The following is an 11,129-nucleotide window of genomic DNA, read 5'->3' as shown; positions in this document are numbered from 1 at the left end:
GTTGGTTCAAAGGGCAGTGTGCACGTGGGTGGTAAAGGTGCTTCCTGCTTTGAGGCCATTGGCTGAATTCAACCTGCTTGTGAGCGGACACAGTGGAGAACACACACACCTACATATACATATATATGTATGTATATACACACTTAACACTCTGAGGTTTGGGACAGAGTTGTGAAATTGCCAGTAATTCATTTTGCTGCAGTTTGCATATTTCCTCTTTCTGTATGAAAGTACTGTTACTGGTGAATGTGAGTTGGGTTTGTCTTTATCTGCCAACTATGGGAAAACTTCTCCTCCACCTGGTCTTGATTGTTGGACTCCTGCAGTTTTCCTTGGCTCAAGCAGGCAAGTATATGACATAATCGCAACACAAAGCGAAACAAGAATATCTCCAAACCGATCTGCACTGCTAATGAGTAAATTTAGGTCTTAAATGTAGTTTTGTTGGAGGCTACAAATTCTGTGCTTCTGTGTATCAGAGAGCTCTGGACCTGTAGTGGCTCTAAAGAGCGGCGCTGTGCGAGGACATTACAGCGCAGTGAAAGGTGCAGAGCAGCAGGTGGAGGAGTATTTAGGCATTCTGTTTGCTCACCCGCCTTTGGGGCCCTTGCGGTTCGCTGCCCCCCCGTCCAGCTGAGCCCTGGGACGGGGTGAGGGATGCCACCAAAATGCCTAAAATGTGAGTAAACACTGGTTCCTGTAGAGGGTCACTGCAGAGCTTATTTGGTCACTGGTTTTGTGTTTGGCATAGGATTCATGGTTACAATCAGGCAGTAATCATGTCTGCATGCAGAGCAGTTATTAGTGGGGCAAAATGTACGTGTAATATCCATAAAATATCCAGGAGGAGGTATGAAACTTCAGCAGTCCAGGATCCCACACACCCAAGTGCCCTTCAGGATGAACTGTAATAACTTGGCTGACTTTTCCTCTACGGTCATCATGATGTCATGTCCGGGCTAGCGTCTGATCCACTAGCTTCTTTGACTCAATGCAATCTTTAGTTCAACATTTAATTCAACAAGAGCCGCGTATCCATGACCGTCTGGGGCTTATGGGAAATTGTGTTCACAAGAAGCCAACAAAAACAAAGTTATTGAATGAATAATATTATAAAAATCATAATCCTTAACTATACAACATACTGTAGAGAAAGGCTCTGTTCCATGGCTGCTTTTTAGTTATTAGCATTATTACAAATGTCAATGGGATTTTGAATGAGATTTTCTTACTTGAAGAATCCAGAAGTTCTAGTTTACTTTTGTGTCTCTGTACCTGCAAAACTACTGACATCCACATCAGCCTCAGTTGTATTTCAGCTGTAGTTATGTTAGGATACTATCACACTGAAGATGGTGAGGGTGGTCATCTTCATAGATATTAAGCATCAGCACCACTGGCTGAAGACTCCTAGATGTGTTTAAATTGAAGTCTCTTCCGGAAAGGTGTGTACAGGATACAACACCCGTGCAGGAAGCCTGGAAAACCTTCCCTGTTAAATATCCATCAGTGGAGATGTCAGAAGACTGCCTTCACCTTAATGTGTACAGACCCAGTGGGACTTCCTCTGGACATAAACTACCGGTTAGTGCACACACACATGCAGAATGATTCAGCTATACAGGCAACAGAGGAGAGATATCTTAGTACGGCTCACCTGGGAGGAGTGAATGACTTCCTGGTTTGATGTGCTGTCCAGGTGATGGTGTGGATCCACGGGGGAGGCCTGGCTTCAGGAGGGGCCTTCCAGTACGATGGCTCACCCCTGGCAGCTTATCAGCACGTGGTTGTGGTCGTCCTCCAGTATCGTCTACATCGTCTACATATCACACTGAAATGCATTTAATATTTTAGCCTCATTGTCCAGGATGTGGATGGATGAATGGCTCCATATGCCTAAGTAGGGTGTGAAGTGTCCATCGTATGAAGAATCAAAATAAGAGTTGCTTACTACAATTATATAGTGCATAATAATATAGTAATAATAATAAAGGAATTTATTGACGGTTTGTACCCATGTAAAGGAGGTTCAAAACAATTTATAGATGCATTTATTCACCACTTGCTTCACATTCATTTACACTTAGCAACGTACTTATACCTGTTTACAACTCTATGGTGTTTTATGGTGCGTTATGAACCTTTATTAATATATGTACTGCTTATAAATGCACAATTGTGCTGATTAAGAAGAATTTAGTATCTCTTATTACACAGATACCAAATTTTTATTATCATTTCAGTTATTAGTCAGTTGTTGGACTTCCTTCAGTCTGCCAGTAGAGGTCGCTAGAGGTGCTAGATGTCATCACATTGGTCACTTCCACTCAACCATGTGACTGCTTGTTTTTTGCTCTTTTTAAATAAGCACTGGAGATGAACATGCACCTGGCAACTGGGGCTTCCTGGATCAAATAGCCGGCCTTCAGTGGGTCCGTGACAATGTAGCGGCCTTTAATGGAGACCCAAACTCTGTCACCATCTTTGGACAATCTGCAGGAGGCATCAGTGTCTCTATGTTGGTGAGCATGCAGGGTTGGTTTAGTTATTTCATTCAGGATATACAGAAGACTTTATGCATGTCCCTGTGCAGGTGCTGTCTCCTTCGGCCGAGGGTCTGTTCCACAAAGCTATAGCTATGAGTGGGGTGGCACTGCTGGAAGCCCACTACACCGGCAACCCACTGTCTATGGCTCAGGTACCGACATACAGTACAATAATAACCATGGTCAGTTTTTTTTACAGCTGACATCATTTAATTTCAAGCATCACTCCTGCAGATGGTTGCCAATTTGTCTTCCTGTGAGAGTGATGACAATGAGAAACTTGTCCAGTGTGTCAAAGGCAGATTTGAGGTGGAAATACTGAGCGCAATGCAAAAGGTACAGTGAGGAGCTGCACTCAGTGTCTGTATTCTGTATCTAGTTAGTTTCTCTGCCTGACAGTATGGTGATTAGCAATATTCACAGATGTGGTGGGTACAAATAATGTGATGTGTGAATAGTGATGTAGAAACTAAATTTGAAGTAACTGCATTGATATTTATCAAATGTGCCCTCAATGTCTGTTGACCCTCCAGAGTCTTGGGGTAAAATGGCCGTTTTTTACTACTTTTCATTTTACCTTTGTGTTTCCCATTAAAACTGTTTAGCTTGCTTTCTTTGTGTTTGTGTCTTTGACGGCGACGGGCGGTCCGAGACTCTGAAGAGTTAATAAACAAGACTAAGAGTCTACAGCCGTGTTAGTGGATCTGTAGGGTGGACACGGACATTTTGATGTTATTTTAAAACATGATGTGATGTGGTGAACCTACAGAGAAATGTTGCCTGAATCTGCAGCTCCTATCGGCTTCACATCAATGAGCTGTCCAGCCCACAATTATAGTGTCAATTTCAGTGTCAGGTTTTCAGCAAAAAAAAAAGCATATAATATATAAAATAAAATATAAAATATACATATTTTGACCATGTAATGTGTTTATTGATACAAAGTATATAAAGTGTTTCCAGTGATATAGCATAGCGTTTTTCCTTTCAATGACATATTGCATGCACTTATGATTAGCTCCTTTGACCTCCTGGATGGGATCAAGGCATGGAGAGGGAAGACGTGATAACAGTGATGATCTTTCCCTCCCGTGTAAGTGACAGCCCCGCCATTCAACACACATGCACATTCAATGATTTATTCTCCTGATAAATAAATGATTAAAAAGAATAAAAACAATTCATCAATACACTGTAAAAAGAAACGTTCCTATCTATAAATATTTTTTCTTCTTCTTCCCACTACCTCTACCTTTCCTCCCTGACAGGCCTCAGGTGTGAATGAACAGATACTGAATGAATACCTGCAGCAGAACGACTCTCCAGACGACATACGGGACGCTTTCACGGAGATGCTTGGCGACACGGTCCTCGTGCTTCCTATTCTTAAAGTACCTACGTACCACAGAGGTGAGCGTACTTTAGGACGAGTCTGGAACAATTCCATCCCTTGTGGTCGCAACGTGAACTCTGTTTCCTCTCCTCCTGATAGATGCAGGTGTGCCTGTGTATGTCTACGGACTCACCCCTGATGCACAGCGGAACAAGGCCCTCTTTTGTGAAAGCAGATCACTATGATGATACTTTGTTTTTTCTTGGCTCTTCCTTCTGTACTGGGCACACTGCGGTTGCAGGTACATGAAACAGGAAGATCCCTCCGTCTTTTTGCATCCTTTGATAAACATGATCCATGTCAATAGTGTTTGGGCAGCTCTATAATTAATATCTCCCTAAGGACCTGTGTCACAAGAAGAGGAGGAGCTGAGCAAGCCCGCCATGGCTTACATAGCAAACTTTGCACGAAATGGGTAGAGTGTTTTCTTCTTTTTTTTTGCTGTTGGACGTGTTTATACTTGAGTTTAATGTTTTTATTCACAGGCTGTTTAAGTGTTCTTTGTGTGTGTGTTTCCTCTGCGTAGGTCGCCTAATGGGCCCGGACTGGTGGAATGGCCTCGTTACGACCACGATGAAAACTACTTGCAGATGAACCTGCGGCAGACGGTTGGCCGAGGACTCAAACGGAGCAGAGCTCGCTTCCTGGACGTCGTCCTGCTCGAGAACCTGGCGAAGACTAATCTTGCTTATGACGAACTCTGAGCACTGAATTTCAAGGTTTGTTATCGGGAGTGCAACGTCTCTGCAGCTGGACGTGGTGCTGCCTCAGCGGGCGGACCTCCCAGTCGGGACATCTGGCTCCGTTTGTGCAAGTGCATTCAAGTACGGACTGCGGTGTTCGAACCACCTGGAGAAACAGAAACACTCTGCTGAAGTCTTACTGCTTTCATTCTGTTTTAACCGTAGTGAACATGGCAGGTACAAGCAAATATAGCAAACTTCACACGGTGAGGTGTACCTGAGGTTTGAGGACACGTAACTCGCTGTGAACTTTTCTAAACTTCTTCTCTAGTTCCAAGTACTTCCCCTTAAGCTTCTCCCTGTCCCTCCGCTCCTTCAAAAAGTCCTCCTTGTAGACTTCGGCCTAAAAATGAACAACAGGGAAACATGATATGAGGATTCAAAAGGGAACTTTTTTGGACATCTTTGGAAACACACTTATTTTTTTTCAGTTTTTTAGCTTCATATTTAACCCACAGACACGAGAGTGGCACCAACTTTCTGACCTAACTCTCAAAATCGTTTATTCACGATCATTTCTATCTTTTGAAAATGTACATCTGTGAAGATGAGCAAAGCTTACCTGATGCCTCCAGACATCCTGTGGAGTTTCACCGCTCAGGTCACGAGGTTGAGTGCTCTGAAGTGCCTCCTCTAGAGTCTGCACCAACATAGAAAAAACAACTATAATACCTGTGTTGAACACTCAAACCACCTTGGCTCTTCCACAGAACTGTGTCGAAGCGAGGTGCGTTTCTTTTGTTCCCTCGATCGGCAACAGGAGCCGGTGTCATGACTCACCTTGTTCAGTCGTCTGATCTCGTCGTGCTGACGCCGCTCTCTTTGGATCAGAGTGCTGTTCTGCGCCCGAAGCTCTTTTGCCTCCTTCTCTGCTCTTAGTAACGCTGAGCTGGCGTCACCATCTCCAGTCTGTGTGAAAATGTTTCCACGAAGATCAAATTATTATTAACACATTTTACAGAACGAACCCTTTAAAGTGACTAAATTGTATCTGGAAGTGACGAGACAGCTGCATTTACCCCTGCGCTCTCTTTATCTGTGACTTTCTTGCATTTTAATTTCTCAGATAATGTTTCTTCACTTGTCTCCTCTTCAAGGTGATGATGATGCAGCAGTGCTTTTAAATCTTGGACCTGAGGTAAAGGAAAGCACACATGACGCAAAGCAGAAAGCACCGAAATGACGTATGAGCAAAGCAATCGAACAAACAAAGAGCGGGACCGCGGATCTGTCCCTTTCTTACCCTCTCTTTGTAGTACTGTCTCATCGTTCGGTACTCTTTAGCCCATTTCTCATTAATAGAAAGAAGCTGAGTGAATCAGAAAGAACATTTAACGTCTTAGCAATGATACGTGCATGTGTTTGGGGATGAGTATAAATCTCAGTTCTGAAATGTACTCACCTCTTGCCTTTGCTCCTCCAAGATCAGTATCTGTGCTTTCATTCTGGCGTCACCTCTGGCTGCCGACACTTCTGACTGAAGCAAATATAAAAAAAAAAAAACAGGAACTATTGAAGTGTGGCACACAGTCCGTTCATCAGAATGTGACTGCACGGCCACTTATGCAACACGACTGTATCCACTAACTTCCTTTTACACATTTTTGGAAGTTTTGCTTTGGACTGTTTCCAGTAAGTTTCCGTGCGGTCAGGGAATCAGACGGTGACAGTGTGGGAATAACAGTCAGACGTATCTTCCAAGGTTTCGTCTGTCAATATTACCTGTAGGCTGTCGGGATCACACACTGCTGCTGGAGGGACTTTTTCTCTAGAGGAGCAGTTCGGCACACAGACCTCATACCTGAAAACATTTAATGAACATTATTGAGCCTTTAATTAATAACAGAGCAGATCCCAAGCAGATCATGGGGCGTATTAATATCTGTTTAAAATGATGTGATGCGCCTCACCTGTCGACATTGGGCAGTGATGGATACAGTCTGCGCACCACAGGCGGCGTGTCCTTCGTGTCCTGATGTCGGGACTGTTGAAACACACGGGAGGACGCACATTAAAGATAATCCTCCCTTCTGACATCAGTCTATGTAGATGACAGAGTGAGTAATCCTGTGGGCTCTGCTGGTCTACAGGGGTCAGTGTGTAACATCCACAGTTACACTCTGTGTATCAGGATGATCGGACGGTCGCCTCGGTACTTCGCTCTCTGGTACTTTGCGTGTTTTTTTATACTGCTGTTTATGTGTACTTATATTGTTCATATTCTTATTGTTCTAGTTTATTTCTTACTTTTTACTGTACATAAAGAGAGAGAAAGTTGCACCGGAGTCAAATTCCTTGTTTGCTTCTACAAACTTGGTCAATAAAGTTGATTCTGATTCTGATTCTGTGTAATAAAGGTGTAAAATTCCCCTCCAAACGATTACACAGCCACATGATCTTATCCTGAAAGATCAATTAGTTGCTTGATGGAAAATCAATCAACTGCAAATGTGTGGTTAAGATTTTCTATGAAGTATTTATCAAGCAACAATGGCAAACACTTTTCTCATGTGAGGATTCGGTGCCTATATTTCACTGCAAAGTACACGCAAAAATATAAATAGATTAATTATTATATATGAATTGCAGCTAATCATTTATTTCACGCCTGAATCTGCGTGATGGCACATTTGCTGATGATGCAAAGCGGCTGCTGAAAATTTCACAACGTGACAGCTGATTCACACCTCGCAGAGGATGTGAATTATCTCATCTCCACGCTATCGCCCAAACTCAGGCTGCACGTGGAGCTCTGAAATATCTTTGTATCACATCACTTCAGAACAAACAGACTCAGAAGAAGAAGGAGTGTGCTGCTGTAGATGAACCTGAGAGTAAAACCTGATTCAGCTGAATAAAGAGAGTATTCAAGTGGGTCTATTCAGTGTCATTCATCATCCCAAGCACATGAAAAACAAGCTCTTTGGCTCATTTCTTTCAACATAATAACATGTTTCTAGCTTGATAGTTACAGGAGCTTAATAAACATGCACACACTCATATAAAACAATGATTAATTAACAGCATTCAGAAAGCAAACTCACCATATTATTGTTTTCTGGGGTCCAGTAGCAAAGCTGGGATTTTGAAGCTCAGGCTGCTCTGCGTGGTATTTATAGTGAGGATCCCACGTGACGTGGCAAAACCAGCCGTGTCCAATCAGCTGCAGGGATTCCCTCTCCAGGCAGGTGGCGGAGCCGCCCACAGAGTTTAAGGAAGGAAAGGAAAGTACAAGTTATTGATGAGCAGCGCGAGCGGTAATTAACGATGTGTTTATGGTACGAATCGATGACGAAGAGAAAAATGTGCCTCCACACTGCAAGAAATGACACACGGCCAGGGACTTTAGCTTTTACTGCTCTTAGACTGTCTGTTTATTTAGAGGTATCATTTTAGTTTTTAATTTCTATTTCATTGCAATGTGGCTGATTGGTTCCTTAAAGTTTATAGTTATAGTTTATACTTATTTATTTATTTATTTATTCATTCATTCATTCATTTACTTGATTGTATTGTTTTAAAGAGAGACTCGCTTTTCAACTGTATGGAATAGATAAAAAAATGTTCATCTGATCATTTGATTTCATAAATATGTAGTAAAGGCATGAAGGCAATATATATATATATATATATATATATATATATATATATATTTATGTATTTATTTGTTATTATTATTTTTTATTAACTCTTCCATTAGTAGTACTAAGGACGATATTTTAGACAATAATTCAAAAGAATATTTATATTTTTTTCTACTGTATGTTTCTGAAAGGCTTCAAAACAAGGACTATATAAAGAAATATCAAGATTTACAGTTTTGTTTCACTGAAGTATAATTGAAATCATTTCACGTTAATCAGACTTAAAAGATAAAATACCAGTAAATTAGACATCTGGTCTGCTGCTGCAGGCCACAAGTCGTCATTTCTTACAGCGGACAGCGTGTGAACACATCTCCCTGGGTGGGTGAACCGCGCACATGTAGAAACCGGAAAACGTTTTATCAGGATGAAACCGTCCGCTGAACTGTGGTGGTAGTGGGAAAATCACACATCTCGCAGGTTTATCAAATTACTCAATCATCGCACAGGCTGTTCTCAAAGGCGTTGACTCAGAGCGCACTTCAGGGAAGGAGGAGAGGGGAAAACACGCCGCAGCTCCTCCTCCAGTCATCACCACACAAGGCTGCACATTTACTCTTTCTATTAGTTTCTATTTCTCTCTTTCTCACATGTAAAGCTGACAGACCTCCCGCCATAGCTGCTGCTTCATTACCCCTTCAGACACTTTTCACACCAAGCAACACATTTTTATTGTTACAGTAATGAGACTTTTGTGGAAGTGGAAGCTTCCTCCTGTTAATTTCAGCACGCCTTGTGCAGAGGATTCATATTCTGGGATATCCCACTTCACCAAAAGAACTTCTTTTAAAAGTCAGAATTCTGTATGTCAGAGCAAACCAAGACAGCTGAGTGCAGATGACGGTGCAGATGAGTGAGTTGCAAGTCACTGCTGTTTTTAATGATTTAAAGTCCATTAGAGTTAACATGTGAGGTGCTGTGTAACTTCTGAGGTGATTTCAGGGAACTTCAGGTACACCTTAAGGCTCCTACTGTAGAGGAACGTCTTAAAGGAATAGTCTGAAACTTTGGGAAATATGCTTGTTCGCTGTCTTGCTGAGAAGATTTGTGGGATAAAATAACACTGGAACTGTAGACTGTGTAAAAAAAAAGTGGACATGGCCGGAGTGACATCCACTCCACAGTGACCACACGGGATTGGTTAGTCACAAGGTAGTCCTACTCTATTTTATTTCACTGTAAAATGGGACTATTTTCCTCTAATGGGAGCAAAATGTACAAAATTAACATCATGTTGTATTGAAGGAGACTTGAAACTAGCAGCTAGCTACAAAACCATGAACTCAGCAGGAAAATGGTTACTGAGGTAACAAATCAAATCAGAAGTTGGCTTATTCCATAGACTCCCATACAATCAGACTTTGTCATTTGGTTTCAAGCTACAAATAGAGACGTTTGGGACTTTTGTGCGTGACTGAGAGTCCCATACCTAAGATCATTCCTAAAATGTTCACAGTCCTCTAAAAGATGTTAAAAAGCTAAAGGTTCTCTCACTTTAAACCTCAGTCAGGCAATATGTGAGTTCAAAAGTTAAAAAAAATGACTAGTTTCACTGCAACCGCATTGACATATATAGATAATTATTATTAGTGCAGTGTAGTGTCAGCGGCAGTGACTGAAACTCAAGCGCTGTTTACCGGCATTACAGTGCAGTCATAGTACCCCATGTAGTGGTTTTACAGAAGGGGCCTTCTTCATGTCACACCTGTGCAGAGAGAAACCCGGACGTCTCTTCCCAGCACCGGCAGAGCCCGTTTACGGTACGTGTGACACAGCAGCAAGCCTCTAGAAAGGAAAGATGAGCCTCCTGTTTCCTGCCCCAACAATCTCATTGTAGAGGACGCTCTTTAAGTTCCTCTCTGTGTCATCGCACGCACGCCCTCGGTTCCCACGCATGATAGAAAAGACATTTTGTGGCCTACGCCTACAAATCTAAAACCATAAGCAGGTGTGATTTTTTTAAATAACACTTTCTATTCTATTCAGTGGTTTAGTGGTTCTGCATATTTGCATACACCTAAGCTGAACCTTAGACAGCAGATAACAGTTTCATGTGAATCAAAAGAGAAAGCAAAAACGGTGTGTTTAGTATTGAAAAATAAGCCTTTTTAGCCACAACTGAGATAATCAGCAAATCACTTCATGTGTGGTTTGACAAAAGTCACTGCTTTTCTCTCAGTTGCTTGTTTTCTTTCTTAAATCAAACCAGACAAACCAATCGTGCTTTCATTTTTGCTCAGATCGCCTATTTAACAAGTCCATTATGCCATTAAAAGATCATTTCAAAGTCAGTCAGTCAAAATCGAACGCAAACAGTAACTTCACATCACAGTTCAAAACTTATGTGAATCATTTCAAAGTCTGCCACAAAGTAAGAAGAGAGATTATCAGTTCAACGTGGGTTTATATCAGGACTGATGATAGTATAGGACGACAAAATCCTTTCAGACAGGAGGAGAAAAACGTCTCTGCACTAAAAACCAGGTCCCTTTTAAAATAAAAAAGCTAGTGTGATGAATGTAAATCAATGTGGGCTCAAAAAGACGCATTAGATATTAAAGGTCAAATATTAATTGAGTCTATAAAAATTTGATTGCAACTTAATTCATTCGCAAACACTGGAAGAAATTAAAATAAACTCAAGACAAAGACAAAGTGCTGCACAGATACATAATAACTTGCATTACTGAGTCAATAATTATCTAATGTTTAATTCAGTGAAGTAAAAAAAAAAATTAAATGTAATTATCCAGGGTCAAAGGTTCTCCCACTGGTTTCGAAGGTTTCAGCCACAAATCAGATC

At 41.5% G+C, this 11,129-nt stretch overlaps 1 protein-coding gene and 1 pseudogene across 1 annotated transcript; one reads left to right on the top strand and one right to left on the bottom strand.

The window, feature by feature from the left end:
* Positions 1-278: 278 nt before the first annotated feature.
* On the top strand, positions 279-4,643 carry LOC139221427 (cocaine esterase-like; annotated as a pseudogene).
* Positions 3,515-9,993, bottom strand: LOC139221426 (TNFAIP3-interacting protein 1-like). The gene is made up of 10 exons (XM_070853352.1): positions 9,964-9,993; positions 6,593-6,666; positions 6,405-6,483; positions 6,085-6,159; positions 5,926-5,991; positions 5,664-5,815; positions 5,463-5,571; positions 5,245-5,322; positions 4,900-5,025; positions 3,515-4,788 (listed from the first exon to the last, which is right to left on the bottom strand). The coding sequence occupies exons 1-10, from the start codon at positions 9,991-9,993 to the stop codon at positions 4,654-4,656; spliced, it is 924 nt and encodes a 307-aa protein (XP_070709453.1). The 3' UTR covers positions 3,515-4,653.
* Between the last annotated feature and the right edge of the window lie 1,136 nt (positions 9,994-11,129).

The sequence above is a fragment of the Pempheris klunzingeri genome, chromosome 21, assembly GCF_042242105.1.
Source record: "Pempheris klunzingeri isolate RE-2024b chromosome 21, fPemKlu1.hap1, whole genome shotgun sequence".
In the NCBI taxonomy this organism is placed as follows: Eukaryota; Metazoa; Chordata; class Actinopteri; order Acropomatiformes; family Pempheridae; genus Pempheris; species Pempheris klunzingeri.
This window is presented reverse-complemented; position numbering and strand designations above follow the sequence as displayed.

Bases quoted from the DNA above. Each gene is read 5' to 3' on its own strand.
- LOC139221426 (XM_070853352.1), bottom strand. From the start codon at position 9,993: ATGGGGTACTATGACTGCACTGTAATGCCG. The intron at 6,667-9,963 runs GTAAACAGCGCT...GTGTTTCAACAG, and splicing joins ATGACTGCACTGTAATGCCG to TCCCGACATCAGGACACGAA. The intron at 5,572-5,663 runs GTCACTTTAAAG...TGGTGACGCCAG, and splicing joins TCACTTCCAGATACAATTTA to CTCAGCGTTACTAAGAGCAG.